The sequence below is a fragment of the Psittacula echo genome, assembly GCF_963264785.1.
Source record: "Psittacula echo genome assembly, chromosome: 7".
In the NCBI taxonomy this organism is placed as follows: Eukaryota; Metazoa; Chordata; class Aves; order Psittaciformes; family Psittacidae; genus Psittacula; species Psittacula echo.
In genome coordinates, this window is record NC_137740.1 from 23,144,455 (window position 1) to 23,162,593 (window position 18,139).

General features: G+C 38.2%; 1 protein-coding gene across 4 annotated transcripts in view; it reads right to left on the minus strand.

Annotated features, from left to right (window-relative positions):
* Positions 1 to 5,508: 5,508 nt before the first annotated feature.
* The window catches only part of RALGPS2 (Ral GEF with PH domain and SH3 binding motif 2), a 119,630-nt gene continuing 106,999 nt past the window's right edge, over positions 5,509 to 18,139 (minus strand). For all 4 annotated transcript variants that reach the window (XM_080622874.1, XM_080622875.1, XM_080622873.1 and 1 more), the window contains 3 exons: positions 11,062 to 11,167; positions 9,495 to 9,586; positions 5,509 to 7,215 (listed from right to left, as the gene is read on the minus strand). In XM_080622874.1, coding sequence (XP_080479000.1) covers positions 7,186 to 7,215; positions 9,495 to 9,586; positions 11,062 to 11,167 — 228 coding nt within the window. In that variant the 3' untranslated portion in view covers positions 5,509 to 7,185. The remainder of the gene's footprint in view (positions 7,216 to 9,494; positions 9,587 to 11,061; positions 11,168 to 18,139) is intronic.

The window sequence follows — 18,139 nt, forward strand, 5'->3', positions numbered from 1 at the left end:
AGGCCTCATCCAACCTGGCCTTGAACACCACCAGGGATGGAGCATTCACAACGTCCCTGGGCAACCCATTCCAGTGCCTCACCACCCTCACAGTAAAGAATTTCTTCCTTATATCCAATCTAAACTTCCCCTGTTTAAGTTTGAACCCGCTACCCCTTGTCCTGTCACTACAGTCCCTGATGAATAGTCCATCCCCAGCATCCTTAAGGTCTTTTCCAACCCTAACTATTCTATGATTATAAGAAGCATCTGAACCAAGACTCACTTTACTCTGTCTGTGCCTCTCAACTTGGGGGTCTCAGGCTCCTGCATGAGAAGATGGAGTTGGCATTTGAGTTAATAAAGCAGTTCAGCAGAAAATGTTCATTAGAAACTCACCGGTAACAAAAAAGAGCTTTGAAAAGGAACAAACAAAGGAAAATAGAAATCACCGGCTAATTAGTTATGCTTCTTTTTACACTATCAAGCACAAAGCATTTCCTCAGACTCAGTAATCTGGAAACAAGGAAAAAGGGAGGGTATAAAAATCTACTTTATTCCTTCCCTCTTTGTAAATACATTTAAAAAGGAATTGTCCCACTGTCGGGAAGGGGAAAAACTAAACAAAACCAAAACAAAATCCAAAAGAAGGAGCCAAAGACTCACAAACCGACAAGCATTCCCCATCCTGAACCCACAGCATTTCCCACTGAGGGCTGTATGATGCTCTTCAGTAAGGCGTAAAGAATTCCAAAGTCACAGAAAGTAGAGAAGCAACACCAAACAAAAGCTAATACAGTGCAAGGCTTTGCCTGCTATTAATTTGTTTTTCATTTTCAGTTTATCTTTCATGCAGTTACTCCTTAAGTTAGGAACCAATCTGCTTGATGACTGCTTTCAGTGAGTTTAAATTTGTCAGTTCTGTAAGTACAGAGACAACAGAAAAAAAATCTGAAACTGCCCTAGAGAAAAACCACAGCATTTGACAGAAAGATCTCTGAAACCAAACATAAATCTCTTCAAAGAACTGTATTTTCCTGCTAGCTTTTGGATTTATTTTGTACCAACAGACAACGGCATGTTTACATGCTACATTTCAGAGGTTCATTGAAAAAAGCTACCAAAATTCCAGCTGATATCAGCATCATTCTGAAAGACACTCAAATTCCATTTCGCAAAACCTGGAATATCAATGCAGTTTTTTTTAATGAGAAATGAAAACTTCACACACAGGGCATCTTTTAAATCATTTATTTCAGTAGGAAAGATTTCTGAAACCTGTAATTCATTTTGACTAGCTTATGCAAACACACAATTTTCACACACACACACAGAATAAAGTATTAAAAAAGTAGAAGAAAAAGGCTAGAGGACAGCCAAACTGCACATCACTCAATGAGATCATAGTGCAATCCCTCTATTCCTATAACACACCTCATGCCAGCATGGAATATTAAAATGGCTTGTGTTTACTGCATGACAAACTTGATCCCCCTTCCAGTGATGGTTGGTCCTTACAGCATTATTATAAACCACATCTATTACTTCCTGGTGCTTTTCACACTTCAATATGGTAGTATTTGAATGGATATGCTCCTGTACACAAGGAGCTAGAAGTGCCTGTAAACAAGGCGCCCCAGAAGCCTGTATTTCAACATTTAATCAATTTATATCATTTTTCAGCTTCATCTGTGAACAGCTTGGGAATGGTAAGAAATACCGTCAGGAAACACATGTGAAGGCCAGAACATACTCAAATAAAGAGAAATAATATGCTAATCAAACACACAAAGGAAATGGAATATTTATGATGTCATTCAAGAGCAAGATCAGGGTGATAGCCATAACTGTGCCACTATCTGCAGGAACTTGCATTTCATTACATTTCATACACATTTTTTCTTAGCAATGTAACTTCAAGAAAACTTGTCAGCTCTGTTCTATAACGGGTATGGCTAAACTGAGTAATTTGTCATTTCTCCTTTGACCTAACCCTTTTATTGTCTTTGAAGAGTCTAGAAAGCATAAGATTAATTTTCTAATTACCCTTCCAAAATCTGAATTCATAAACATTAAAACTGCTATGTTTTTATAAGGATGTGTTCCAGGAACACAAATATTTAATTGCTAGAGAACAACATATTCTTTCATTTTTTTCCTTCAAATACTTACAATTTCTTACTAGTAAAATAATCTCTAGCAGTCAACTTTCCACATAGTGTTGACTCTAGAAATACAATATACAGAACTGAGCTTATGGGATATTAAGAAAGAGTAAGATTTATTCAAGCCTTTCCTTTCCCCATTTTGTTTTTTCTATAGTCATAAGAATGCTTTTCAGTGTTTACATCAAAATGGGAAAGAGAAAAGCAAACACCTTTCTAACAACGTAAGCTCTTCGTTCACGTGGTCTAGACCATGACTTGGATTACCCCTTTCAATCCCTACCCCCTATCTACCCAGAGACATACAAAAATAAAATTAAATCCATTTTGAAGAAGTCTGAGCTACTTCTGATAAAAGGTGAACAAGCCCAAGCTACCAAGTATCTCTGCATTTTTGCTAAGAAGAAGCTATTCAAATACAAACACCTCACCCTCCTACCTCACCCCCCAGCTAAAGCTATTCAAGCCACAACTATTTTACACTGACCAAAAGAACTAACTTCTGCTGAAATGCAATGACTGTAAGGAATGTTACCCCCTTGGAACATCAAGGACACAGTATGTGAGTATGTGAGTCTGCCATTGTGGTACACTCGGCACTGAAATAAAGGAATTGGTCTTCAAGTTAATAATAAGGCACTGACAAAAGTCCTTCTTAAAAATCAAGCACTCACCCTCCTGTCACATCATAAATAAGAATAATGATTTTAAAAAAAAGGATAACCCCTACAAATTCCATGTCCACTCATACAGAATCTTTCCCAAAACAAATCACCTTATGCACATGCCACTTTTAGAGAAAAATTAAAAAAGTGCAACACTTAAATAATAACAAAACTTTTGAAACTTTTCCTTGGAGGGCAAATAAGCAATTATCTGATGCAATTTAGTAACAGCCCTGGTGTCTTGATGCTTGCAACAGGCAGCATACTATGGCTGCCCATGGAAAAGACTGGAACTACTAATGCTGGTAGGTTAGCATATCAAGAAAAGGACAGAATAAAGAAAAACGCCACTGACAGAGCCAAAGAAACAAGATCCCATGATTTACCTGATCTTGATTTGAACAAGATTTGCAACAGTTAACCAAAGCCACCGTATCAACTGCTTTTTATCAAAACTAATGAAAACTGGTTTGTTTTTTTTTTATGCTTTCTTTTTCTCCCAATATGTTTTCAAATGCATATGCATAACTTCTGTTAATGCTTTTCTTGGTAAAAGTTCAAGTGCTCTGCAGTTGCATTTTGAGGAGTAAAGTTAATCAGCTGATTCCTCAAAAGAGACACTGATACCTCAGGCAGGAGGCTAAAACATCTGCATAAATAGGGTGCTGCTTGATAAACTAGCTGCAGATTTGACAAGTAGTGTTTGTCACTAAAGTATTTTATGGATCTTTCTTCAGTATGATTTCACAATAATCTAAAAGAGCTAACAGTAACACAATTTTAAAGCTGGGTGCTAAAGCTCATTCATTATTTATGTGCATTCATTTAGTATTTGTAATTTTAATGTCTATAACTTGCACCTAAATACTTAACGATCATTATAGCCTGAGTAATACTCCTCTGGCATGAAATGTCTGCAAAATTAAATACATGTCTGGGATGAGGTATGTTAACTCAAATTATCAGAATTTTTCAAAAATAGATCTCCTCATCTGCTTTCTAAGAACACTGGACTAGAAGTCAGGTTTGAAAAACCTAGCCAAAAGTAGTATGGATTAAGTTAGAAGGATAAAAGTATTCAACAACCACTGCAACTTGTAATGCACTGCACCAGATTCATGAACCAGACATTCCCTGTTGTTGTCTTTCCCAAGACTGTTAGTTGAGCTAACAGTGGTCAGCAGTCAACAGATGATTAACATTTACATGCAAAAATCTTTCTAAAAAGATCTACACTGAATACTTGTTTGCTCATTTGCCTCCAAAACAAAGACGAGGCATCTTTAGTTTCAAAATCAAAACATTAAGAAGTGACAAATAGTAGCTGAAATACTTCAGCAGTTAACAAAATAATCAATTAGAGCAATACATTAAAAAAAAAAAAAGTCGAAGAGAAACTACCAACTACCTGAAGTAGTCTGGGTGACAGTCTTACCTGAATACCATAAGCTTGTTGCTGTCCTTGTTTTCTCAGCACTGGTTTTAACTATTTATATTTTTAACCCTTTTTTTAAAAAGGGTGTTACTACATTCTTTACAGTGTATTTGACCGGTTTGAATCTTTCTGAAGCTTAGCTGAGGCAGCTCTTCTTCAGGGAACAACAATACCACCTCCTGAGCACCATTTATCTCAAAATATGTAACACCTCAGTATTTCTGTGTTGCCCTGTAGGACTACTTGGCTAAATATGAGATAAACAATAGGAAAGTACTGAACTACTCATTGTAATAAGTGCCAATAATGTTTTCCATGTTGTCATTATTCACTCCAGTTACTTTGGCTACATGTTTTAAGTAACTACTCCTACAATATTCAATAACTCCCACAAAACTGAGCATATCTGAGGGTAGAAAAGCACAGAAAAGTAGGAGGGCCAAGAACAGTGGAAGCTGGTAACAGCAACAATTCACTAAATAATGATTTGTGAATCTTGTTGCCATAAAACTCAAAACAGCTGGAAAAATAAAATAAAAAAAAATGAAACAACACCTTCTGACCTGGCTCTGTCTTTAGCAAAGCTGTGTGATGTCAGGCTGTGGCTCCCAGCTCCCTCTCACTAACAGAAAAACAGATACAGTTATGCAGCGATGAACCTATAATAGCTTATTTAAAAATTCAAAATCCACAGGCTATTTTCCACAATGCTTAAAGAAGTACGCACATTGTTAAAGAAACAGTTGTTGAGAAGAACACACATTAAGTATTTTTTAAAACAGAAAAAACCCCTAAATTAAAGTTGTTCAAAGTCTGTTACTGTAACACTGCTGTCTATGAAGGTGATGTCTTTACTATACACCCAACATGGGTAAGCTTGGGAGATGTGTGAATTACAGAGGGACAGCACAAGCAACCCCTTCCAAAAATGAATGACTTCAGGATCAGAACAGACTATTCATTCCCCATCAAAACAACAACGAATTGCAAAGGGGCTCAAATTCCCGTGGTGCTTGTGGTGTAATTCTGACAGAAGCATCCTTTCTACCAACAGCCAATTCATAAGAATGGTTATTGGAAACAAATCAGCCTATTACTCTTTATTCTACATCACTAAGTAGTTGAAGTTTGTTGTGGTTTTGTTTGTTTTATAATGAGATTTAATTATCCTTTTTTGCCCCACTTCCCCCTCCTCTCTTCTTCCCCCCCAAAACCAATAATTTCCATTAACAGATTAATCTGACTCTGGAAAAAAAACCCCAAAAGTTAATTTACAGGCTTCTACTCAAATGCAATAAACAAACCATGCATTTTCAAAATAATAACTCCTAGTAGAAACCTTTATTAGATAGTTAGAGAACTCTGCCACAGACTAGTAGGTAGCTTATTACTTTTTAAAAAGGAGTATTCATGGTGGAATCTGCAGGCGTATTTACGGCCACTAAACCACAATGTCAATGGAACAGTTACTACTTTTTCAGACTTCAGAGTTCTGACATCAGAGTCATATTTTGGACAACGTCTCCTTGCTTTACAAAGATCGCATTTTTGAAGATCAAAGAAAGACTAATCATTCAGAAAACTATATCTAGGTGACGTCAAGGAAACCCAAATAAAGCAAGAATCAGTCTTAAGCATAAAACACACATAAAGCATAGCTCCCTTTTTACAACCATAATGTTTTTCTCTGAGAGTAATTTCAGTGACTAAGAATTACGCCTGTCAAGGGTGGAATTTTCAGTCCCACATCTTTTCTCTCCTTAGGTTACCTACCTTCTAATATATTAATTATTTGTCTGGAGATCAGAAGAGTTTCTGTATGTAAGGTCTGCTTTAGGCCATGTTATCAGCACCACACAACATCAACTATTTTGACCAAGACAGATATTAAAAACCAGTTATTGCCAAATGAGAACATAAAAGCTTGAAATTGTGCCTCTATCTTTTTAAAACTGAGATCTTAAGTGATACTATAAAACACCATATGCTAACAGTGGTACCTAACTGATAATTAACAGATACCCAGAGAAGTAAAATGTCTCGGTGAGCTATACCCAGGTGTTTGGTTCTTTTGTTATTCAACCTTTGCATGTAGAGACAGGTATAGAAACAAATCGGAAGAAAACGCTCAGTTCTGACCCCACAGTGCTTTCAGGTTTGTCTCTTCCACACACACACACCTTGACCACCCAAAACACGTGAACTACATTTTTAACACGGAATTAGGTAACAACGTACCAAAAAATTTTGGTGTGTAAGTGCTCAGCCTTTGTGCTGCTTGTAGGAAATATGGCTCCCATACAGTACTAAGGTTTGCAAGCTTACTGCTACTTAAGCTTGCAGTGGTTAACATTTCTTATACTTGTAGGTCTGAGAGAAATAACACTGCTCCAGGCTAAGTGTGCCTGGGACAAGCTCTCATCAACAACTCCTGGTATAAACAACATATCTAGAACGTGTAGTACCTCTTTTACCTGGTTCATACATAGCTTTTGATACAAGTCTTAAATACCAGTTTACTTGTTTTCTTAAGAATGCCTAAAAAGGTGTTATTTTCAAAATTAGTATAAAGTTAAAAGAAATTCAAACTAGCTACAATCTATTATCTATTTAACTCAAGCACAGCACCGCCAGAAGCTTCACACACACTATTTGGTGTTTCATGTTGTTTCTCCTTTCACTCTTTAAGGCAGTGGTTTCCACAGGTCAGTTCAGAGAACATAATGAAGCATGGTCCATGGCAAGTCTTGTTGTAACTCCATTTTTAATTTGGGGGACTCTACTCCCCAACCATCAGTGGTTTTGTTCAGGGCTCCAGAGTTCAGAGATCGAGTTGACAGGCTCTGTTCTGGCACAGAATACAGCTGGCACATTGTCATCAGGACCTCGTTCTCAATTTTGAGATGATTTAAATTGTTCTTTTTTGTTTTGAATTAAGCTATTATTCAAAGGTCATCAAGTTGGCAGGAACCTGAAAACAAAAATATAGCAGATTTAGTTTGGGTAGCAGCTAACTACACCCCACCATTTCACAGACTAGTCACCTGTTTAAATGCACATCATTAATGCTTGTACTGTCTCCAAACAATGGGAGGAAGAACACAACTATCATTCAGCAGTACAAATATACTTAGGGCTGAAGAAAACCAAGGTATAACCAAAATATTCAGCTGCTGTGTGGTTTATAATTTTATATATATGGCCACAGATCTTATTAATTTTGATGACATTTAAGATTAAAGTTGTCAGCAAAATAACCTTAGCATGATAAATCTCAGCACCAAACTACACAAGCAGAACCTTCTCACTTGAGTCCCACCTACAGAAATCTTGGCACACAGGTCAGTGACTGATGTAGGCCTTCTAGTATTTTTAAGACTAATTTAAAAAAAACAAGGCATAAACACTTGCCTGGGCTTTTCCCATAGGAAACCTGAATGCCTGCTGTAGACATCACCCCCTTTCATGAAGATTAAAGCTAGTTTGCATTACATTAGTTTATATCCCCATCTTCTTCCCATTGGGAATTTGCCTGACAGCAACATCTCTTGTTTACTCAGGTTATTAAAGAGCCACCAAATTCCAGATGACTTTCAATAAATACCCAGTTTGGTCAGATTTGAAGCATGAATTTCCTATTTTGCATGTATTTTTCTTGAGTACCTCCTGTATGAAGACAGGCTGAGAAAGTTGGGGCTGTTCAGCCTGGAGAACAGAAGGCCGCGGGGAGACCTCATAGCAGCCTTCCAGTATCTGAAGAGGCCTGAGAGCATGCCAGAGAGGGACTGTAGTGATAGGACAAGGGGGAATGGGTTTAAAATTAAACAGGGGAAGTTCATGTTTGATATAAGGAAGAAATTCTTTACTGTGAGGGTGGTGAGGCACTGGAACAGGTTGCCCAAAGAAGTGGTAAATGCTCCATAACTCGCAGTGCTCAAGGCCAGGTTGGACAGAGCCTTGGGTGACATGGTCTAGTGTGAGGGATCCCTGTCCACGGCAGGAAGTTGGAACTAAATGATCATAAGATCCTTTCCAATTCTAACCATTCTATGATTCACCACTTACCTGTAGAACCAAGAATATCAACTGGGCTAAAGTTCCACCATTAAAATTAAAAATAGTATCTATTAAAATAGTTCCCAATATTATTCAAAACTGGGTAGGTTTCTATACTCTTATCAAAAGCACACTTAAACATCTAAACTTTCTTAGGCAGTCATACCATTAACAAGCAAACAAGAGCTTTCATTGTAAATAGCACCATAAGGCATCTCTCTAGGGAAAGCACTGCTCAGGAGTCAAATCACAATCAAGAGATAAACTTTTACAGGATTCCGCCCCCCCCCCCCCCGCCATTTGGTAAACCAGCCTTTGTACCCTAATGTCTGTGAGCACTGCTTCTTCCATGGGAGTAACTATGCTGCAGGAACCCATATAGTACAACTATACAACATGCCAGGAAACAGAAAATATGCAACAAATTATGGTAGCAGGGTTTTTGCCTTTCAGTGGAAGTTGTGTTTTTTTGTTTGTTTTGGTTTTTGGTGTGTTGTTTTTTTTTTTTTCCTTTAACTAATTCTCCCCTGCTTTTTTAATTTTAAAATCTCCTTCACTTATCTTCACTTTGCTGTCATATTTTCCACAGGAAGCTTCACCAAGATCCTTAAGCCTGCTGTGTTTGCACAAGCTAGGGGCTGAATGCTTTAAATAAGTTTGCATTAAATAGTATTGTTAAGCCTTACTGAATAAAAGCTGTCCTCAGAGGGCAGTTTTCAGGCTTGCCTGGAAGTCACCGCTTGCTTGCAAACTCTTTGCCACTATTCCCACATTCTCCAGCCAGGAACACAGAGGAACTTCCTCTCCTTCACACTGTCTCTTATACTTTCGAATGCTAAGGTTTACTGCTTTTTATATAACTGTACAACAGACTTTTTAAAATGGGCAACGACAAAGATATTGCTGCTCAGAAAGATATTTTAGAGCATTCCTTCCATTTCTCCAATTGCTTTAAAGTAGCCTCAAGATAGCCCCAAATCTTTCTTCATTACCACAGAAACTTTTGAGGACTTGTTTGCAAAGGGACAAACAGGAAAGCTAAGGCAAAACAACAGGCATGTGAAATCAATGTACATGTTGCTCAGAGTAGATTGCTCTTCATACAAAACTATCAGTTACAGCTTTGTCATCTTGAAGACTCATCTGTTTTGAGGTTTTAATAGCTCATATTCCTTTTCAACACCTTGCTCTCACCTGTTGTCTGTTGCTTTGGCAGGCAGCACTCAGGTGTTTAAACCAGAGCATTGCATTCATTCTGTTTCCAGCTTGAAATTTGTATGAATTTCCTAAATGAGAAAGGTACAGAAAAAAACTGATAAAGAAACATAAGCAATCCTATATATTTAAAATCCTACCCATATTCAAATACCTCTGAACTAAAACATTATGTAAAAACTTACTAGCAGAAGGGTCACGTAAGTTCACACTTTGTCTGGCATAGGTGCAACTTAATTGTTTGGCCTAGTGTGAATGAAGTTTCAGCTCACCTGCCTTCTTTTCCAACATTCTAAATTTCAACTAACACCAGTGAGAATGAGGAAAGAACAAAACATTCTCAGATCCTTACAACAAAAATGTTTTTGTTTAATGCCAGTATTGCAATTTGCTTATAATACGATTTCATAATTTTTTAAGGAAGTGCAAGATAGCACTGAAATACCCTCTAGAAAGTTGGATTTGAAAATATTTGAAGACTGTTCCTAAAATATCAATACATTTCAGACTATTATTTTCAGTGTCTGGTGTTATACAATGCTTGCTTAGGCTCAGAAAGACCAGATATGACAAAAACATTTCATGTTGTTATTACTGAGCTTAAGTGGACCAATATTCATAATTTACACCACATATTGGTGCTAGAATAGATGCTTGGAAATAAAATATACTAATTCTTGAAGTAGACAAGGCAGTCAAAACATTAAGCAATTATTTTCTTTCTGCATAGCTTGAAGGGCCATGGTCAAGGTCTGTAGTGACAGAACAAGGGGTAATGGGTTCAAACTTAAACAGGGGAGATTTAGGTTAGATATAAGGAAGAAGTTCTTTACTGTGAGAGTGGTGAGGCACTGGAATGGGTTGCCCAGGGAAGTTGTGAATGTTCCATCTCTGGCAGTGTTCAAGACCAGGTTAGACAGGGCCTTGAGAAACCTGGTCTAGTGGAAGGTGTCCCTGCCTATGGCAGGGGATTGGAACTGGATGATTTTAAGGTCTTTTCCAATCCAAACCATTCTATGAGTCACTGTTTAAACTGAAACCAGGATGCTACATTGGAGTAATGGAAATCAAGGCTTCTTTGCAAAACTGTCAAGATCTCCTAGGAGTTTTCCTCCTGGTAAGAACACTACATTTGAACAGATGGTTTGGGTTTTATTTTTCATTTGGAGAGGAGAGGGGACTGGTCAAGTACCTACTGTTAGCTAAATATTGAACTTCTTGCTTTCATTGTTACTTACATTTTCACATATGTGAAAATGCAACTGAGTGTGTAAACATAGCTTAAAAGAATGCAGATGAATACTTGCAACAGAAGCACAACTGGAGTTACTAGTTTGGAGAGTTCTTAAAACTCAATGTAGACTCTAAGGATTCTCCACAGACAATTGTTCCCATAGCATTCTAAAGGCACACATGACATGTTTCAGAGCAGCTGAACAGATTAAAAATAACATCCTTCCAATTTCTTTTAGTTGCTTATGAATGCCTCAGAAAAGCAAGTGTTTATTCTGAGAATCCCTGCACTCTTGGTGCTAGCATTGCTTACCCTTCTCAGAATCAGTCAATAAGAAGAGATCTGGATGCTCAGGGTCATCTGCCATCATCACCATCCAGCCCACCACTGACACATTCTTACTTGGTGTGGATTTGAACTGCAAATACAAGCAGAGACCAACTGAAGTAAAACAAGAAGCTTTAGCCAGACAGACTGCACTGCACAGAACAAGCACACAAAAGGGCAGTTCTTCTCAGTGCAACTGTTTCAAAACACAGAATAACTTCAAAGGAAGCACAACACTTCATAAAATTAAGAATGTTACGAATTTTACATAGAATTGGTGAAAACAGAGCTTAGTACAATGAATGATATTCAAAACAAATGAAAAGCAGTACCAAAATCCTCCCAAATGTACCAACAGACATCTAAACTGTACTGTATGAAAACAATAGCATTCCTGATGTTATTGCACGTGTGTACTACACTCTAGTGCAAAAAAAGGGCATTAACAAAGCAAAGCTAATCCCCTTACTGTTAACAAACAGCAGAACTAAACTTGTCCGTGCCATAATTATTTAAAGTTAACATGCGTTAAATATTATAATAGACTGTAATTAGATGAGCCCTGTGAACAAGATAACATAACTGTTCAATTAAATATTATGACCTGATGAATGAAATGGATCAAATGGGGGTGTAGATTCAATAAACAAGTGCACAGAATACAATGTGCTCATTTATCAACAAGATGTTCAAAATGATGGGTTCTTCCTGTTCAAAGTGCTACTCACACACTTACAACTTAGGCCTCTTACAAGCACAGTATCTGTCTCTGCTACACTAGCCTCTCTTAGTCCCACTCTCCTCTTCATTCACCTGGTTAGTATTATTTTCTAGTTGTCAGGCTTCTCCTCTCAGTTACAGGCTACTTGCCCATTAAATCCAACCCATTTCCAAACCACAAGGCTCTTTCTCCCCGGTCTCCTTGTTTATCTATTAGTAGATCCTCACAAATCACCTCTCAGTACTTGCTCAGGGTGCTGCCATTCACTCCCCAATACCTAATTCATTCAGTTTCTCCCAACTCTCTGGTTGCCAGATCTGATCTCTTCTTCCTCCATTCATGGATCTGACACAGATTTTTCATCAGTCCTAGCACTCTTACCCTCTGCAGTGCTTTACCTTACTTCTCTGCCCAGGAGGTCTAACTCTACTATAGGTCCTCATCAGATGTGTCTTCCTCCTGTCTTGTGAAATCTCTATTCTAACCTCTTACTACAGTAATTTTGACCTGTCTTTAATTACATTGTTAGAAATGATAAAGCTAAAAACAATCACAGGGACCTTTAAAGTCATTAAAATAATGTATACTTCTAGAATACTTTAATTCTCCATATTAACGCCACAAGCAGATTTACATCATTAAATATAAAATGTCTTTTGTTTCATTTTAGAGATACTGCTTTACTATTACGAATCTAGAACTCTGGTACAGCAAAAAACCCATTACTGCTAATAAGCTTGAGAGTACAACAAGTAATGTGAGAGTTTGTAAGAATATTCTCTATATGGGAATATAATTACTTTATAAGTAAAATTCCACTGTGAGTCTAATGTCAGTTATTCTAATCTATGCCACAGATTAACTGGAGACCTTGAATATCCAGATAAGTTTATCAGTTTGGGGCTTGTGCAACAGGCTGCGTTAGAACTTTAAATGAACAAATATTAAGACCAACATTTTAAACAAAAAATATTTTAAGCAAGTTCAAAATAATTTAAGAGTCCAGTCTCTCTGCATGCTATAAACATCTGAATGCATCATCTCTGTACTGCCCTCTATATGCTGCTATAGTTACACCAGGAGGAACCATTTCATCACAAGTTCCTACCAGTCAAGTTTAGCTGACCTTTATCTAATGTTAGTGGAAACATAAAAGCTTGGAAATTTTGAAAGGATGCTTGTACAGATAGCTTAAGCATAAGAGTGATGATGATTGTTCTTAGGAAAGACCTGCCTGCCAAATTTCAAAATGGATGCCCTTTTTTTGCTGTAACTAAGGCTAAAACTGGGAAAAGACTAATCCTCATAAAACCCATAGAACTATATATATTAAAGTAACTCTCCTGCCTTTGGAAGGTAGACAGATTTGTTAACACCTCTTAAGAAAAGTAAATTGTAAAGCTCTATCAGACAATATTATATCTTTCCAAATGGAAACTAAAATTTCTTTGAAAATTCCAGTCAATGATGAAAAACATTAAGGAATTTTATCTGAAAGAAGGAATAAAGACAGGGAAAGGGAATAATAATAAAAAAAAGGATATAGCTTATGAGTTCTTAAAGGACTTGCTGTGGACCCACTGAAGACATTGCCTCGAAAAATAAAGATGGCACAGCTTAAACTTACAAGGGATCTGCAAAACACAAACTTTCAAGTAGTCCTACAAAGCATTAATAGATCATTTTCCCAGAGGCTGAAATTTGATTCACAAGTGGTTTTAACAGGCTACAGATCAACAACGTACCTCTTAAACTGCAGTCCTTTCTAGAGTTTCATGAAAACATTTGCACTTTCCTATGTTGGCTATATGTCATAACAGTAGGTATACAATATACAAAAGTGCCATGCAATCAAAATTGCTAGAGCTTGCTTGGTTTTGCACTTTATTCAAAACAATTATCTAATCATGGTACTTCTCCAAAAAAAGTAAAAAGCTCCACACAAGCAAAGCGTTTCCCGCCAGCATCAATCCATCGTCACTTAAAACACATGTCAGTTTTCCATCCCTGTGCAAGGCTGAATTTACATGCCATGTTTACATAGTCCCCCAGGGCAGTTCATTCTCTACTGACACGCAAGCCTTGCTAACAGCAAGTCTTCTTTGTTAACATGAAGGGAATGAAAGCTTCATTGTAATTTAATGTTCCTCGTTCCTCTTCACTTTTTTTTTTTTTTTTTTATATAGGCCACTGGAATGACCTTCTTATAATACACATATAAAACTACACAGCTCTGCTGCTAGGCTCCACATAACTGATTTCTTGTTGTTGTCCTGAGCTCAAAGGCTTTTATACATCTTTGAATCAAAACCTCTGAATTCATCTGTGAACAGTTTTCACTCCAACCTTTTGGCACCTACAGATCCCTCCTCTTCTCCTGCTGAGATCACAGTATCACACAGTATCACAGTATGTTAGAGATTGGAAGGGACCTCAAAAGATCATCCAGTCCAATCCCCCTGCCAGAGCAGGAACACCTAGATAAGGTTACACAGGAATGAGTCCAGGCGGGTTTTGAATGTCTCCAGAGAAGGAGACTCCACAACCTCCCTGGGCAGCCTGTTCCAGTGTTCTGTCACCCTCACTGAGAAGAAGTTTCTTCTCAAGTTTAAGTGGAACCTCTTGTGTTCCAGTTTATACCCATTACCCCTTGTCCTATCATTGTTTGCCACTGAGAAGAGCCTGGCTCCATCCTCATGACATTCCCCCTTTATATATTTATATACACTAATAAGGTCCCCCCGCAGTCTCCTCTTCTCCAAACTATAGAGACCCAGCTCCCTCAGCCTTTCCTCATAAGGGAGATGCTCCACTCCCTTAATCATCTTTGTCGCCCTGCGCTGGACTCTCTCCAGCAGGTCCCTGTCCTTCTTGAACTGAGGGGCCCAGAACTGGACACAATATTCCAGATGCGGTCTCACCAGGGCAGAGTAGAGGGGAAGGAGGACCTCTCTCGACCTACTGACCACCCCCCTTCTAATACACCCCAGGATGCCATTGGCCTTCTTGGCCACAAGGGCACAGTGTTGGCTCATGGTCATCCTGCCATCCACTAGGACCCCCAGGTCCCTTTCCCCTACACTACTCTCTAACAGGTCGTTCCCCAACCTATATTGGAACCTGGGGTTGTTCCTGCCCAGATGCAGGACTCTACACTTTCCCTTGTTATATTTCATCAAGTTTCTCCCTGCCCAACTCTCCAGCCTGTCCAGGTCCCGCTGGATGGCAGCACAGCCTTCTGGCGTGTCAGCCACTCCTCCCAGCTTAGTGTCATCAGCAAACTTGCTGACAGTACACTCAATTCCCTCATCTAAATCATTGATGAATATATTAAATAATACTGGTCCTAATACTGACCCTTGAGGCACTCCACTAGATACAGGCCTCCAACTAGACTCCGCCCCATAGACTACAACTCTCTGGCTTCTGTCCTTCAGCCAGTTCGCAGTCCACCTCACTACCTGATCATCCAGGCCACACTTCCTCAATTTAGCTATGAGGATGCTGTGGGAGACTGTGTCAAATGCTTTGCTGAAGTCAAGGTAGACCACATCCACCGCTCTGCCATCATCCATCCACAATGTTATTTCCTCATAAAAGGCTTGGTGGCTGAACATACTTCCTAGGATGACAGCATTCTATATCAGGGTATTTCAGTGAAAGTGCCTGAACAACAACTATCAAGTCGTCTGGAGTGCCAATAAACGGGTCTAATTCTGAACACAGTTGAAGGCTTGGAATGAACAAGGGCTCATGCCCAAGCATGAAGCCTCAAAAAACCTCTGTTGCTTTTCCAAGTACTTACAAACATGGAAAAATCTCTCATACATGCTATGCTGTCACAGAAACTGGTGAGATTCTTCCAGCTCAATCACTATAAACAGATGGATTTTTTTTATGGGCATATTCACATTTTCCAGGGTGAATGCTTTATGTAAGACTAATTCTAAGTTGGCTATTTTTTACTACTGTCCTTTTCTGAAGGTGCACAGAAGCTGATTTGTGGCTATCGTTTCAGCATATGAGAGAAAACCTTAAGCATTCGAGACACCCTCCTCCCCGGTTCTCCTGTACCACATCTCTGGGCTCTCAAGTTCACATGCTCATTACAGACAATGTTACAGTACTGTAGTAATAACTGAAACCTCATCAAGACTTAAAATGCAAAGCTCATTATAATCAGTAGTATTTCTTAGTAGACAGCACAAGAAAGTTTGTCACATTCAGGTATCTACAGCATCCTCTTTCTCTTGACTACTAGATTCACATCTAGAACACACACTATACTGGATGCACTCCTTTGTCTTTGAGCATAGGCATGAGAAGAGCTCACTTGCCCATGTCTACAAGGGAGGGGATTTCTTGCACTTTTTGCTGGATTACACTGAGATTTTTATGAAGTAATTTTCCAAAGAGGTTGGCTATTATAAGCTTGGAAGAGCTTTTAGTGTCAGTGCATTCCAAGTTCTCAGTCTCAGCTGCCTTAAGCAATAGCAGCAGCAGAACGGCCAAAAGCATGCCTGTAATCAAGACACATTCACCATGACAGTTCTAAGCCAGGAAACTTTATATAGCAGACTGACTTTTTTGTTGCCAGCGTTCCTTTCCATGTCACAGAGGCCTTGAGAAAGGAAGCTGAAAAGACAGATGTTTACATGGCTCCAGAAGATGCTTGGAATATTTTACCTCTGTAAATCTCAAATGTATCAATCTGAAAAACAAACATGATTCAAAGTAGACAGCATCATCCTTTTTATCCATTTAACGTGGACAGTAACAAAACAAAACAGATCTAGCCTCAAATACATATATTTTTTTCTTTTCAGAATGTACCTCTTGGGAATAACAGTGAATTTGTTCAGTGACCTTATACCCATGCACTAGCTAGCTATGGATGGTTGACCACCTACAGTTTATTCTCTCTTGATGAACTTTTTTTTGAAAATGCAACCAAATGTGAATTGAAGCATGACATTTGACAAGCCATCTTCACAGACTGCAGAACAAAAACTGAGGTTTTGGGCTATAACCCTGTAGTGAAATGTATGGAAAAATAAGTCATCAATATCTAGGCTAAAATTAGGACACAGATAGACTACCTGAACAAAGTTACTGACCAGCTGTTACTAGGCTGTCTATTAAACTAGAGCCTCTCTCCCTAATCCACCAACCTCAGTCACAGCAGTTACCAGGTTATTTTCCACTTTAACTTCAGCCTAAAGATCATGCTCTGTGTTATAATGATCTTTGGAGCAGAAGTATGTGTGTATGCACTGTGAACTATTTATTTCAATGAAAGACAATCCAAACTGTAGCTAAGAGGTATTACATTATTTTAACTATGACTGAACTTGGGAAAACACACAGAAGATATGAGCTTTGTAACATACTTTGAAAACACAAACAGAACAAAATATGTTTGCTGCCCTAAAAAGCTAAAAGCAATTCTTCAGCTGTGTACAGACAGCACCCAGGTTGCACTGGATAGTTCAGTACAGTCTCACAGAGCCAACTGTAAAAGAAAAAAATGCATCTGCTGTAGCCATTGTTGCTTTTTAATACTGCTCCTCCATCTCCTTACTGGGAAATGCATTGCTCAAACTCAGCTCTGTATTTGTAAGCCATAAGGCTGGCAAACTTCTAACTCTGCCAGCATTATGGACTTGAATGTCTCCTAGTCTCCATCTGCAAACTTCACTATTGGTCTGGCACATTCTTGGACAAACAAACAGAACGTAAGGATGCGAGACAGATTACAGCTTCCTAGGGACTAGTCTCTATTCACTAGTAGTTTGGTTGTATCACCACACATCAGTGACCTGGGGAATATTAATAGTTCCATCAGTTCAGAAAATAATTTTTGAAAGAGCATTCTAAATGGGTATGACTGCATTTCACGACAAAAGCTCCTATTTCAAGACAAAGGCTTTTGCAGTCAGAGACTCAAGAGGATCAGATACCAGTCTTGAATGCTTACATTTATTACTTTTTTACTTCATTCACTTTTCCTAAAGGAATGGCAGGACCATTTAAATGATTAAAATGTTATTGTGAAGGAAACATGTATGCAAACGGAACACAAAAATTCAATATACTTAATTTCCAAACAATAAAATTACTAGCTATGCACTTTTTCCAAGTTCTTTAAACCCATATGTTACTTAGATTGTTTTAAAATATTTATGCAAAATACTGAAAAAGCTTATTATTTAATAGGTACAACTATGATAAAGTCTGCCATCATACAGTACTTTGACAGGCAGTGGACAAGAGAGACTTACAAATACATATTCTATTCTTAAAAGAAAACAAAATGCAATTTTGGTATAAAGCCTAAAGGCA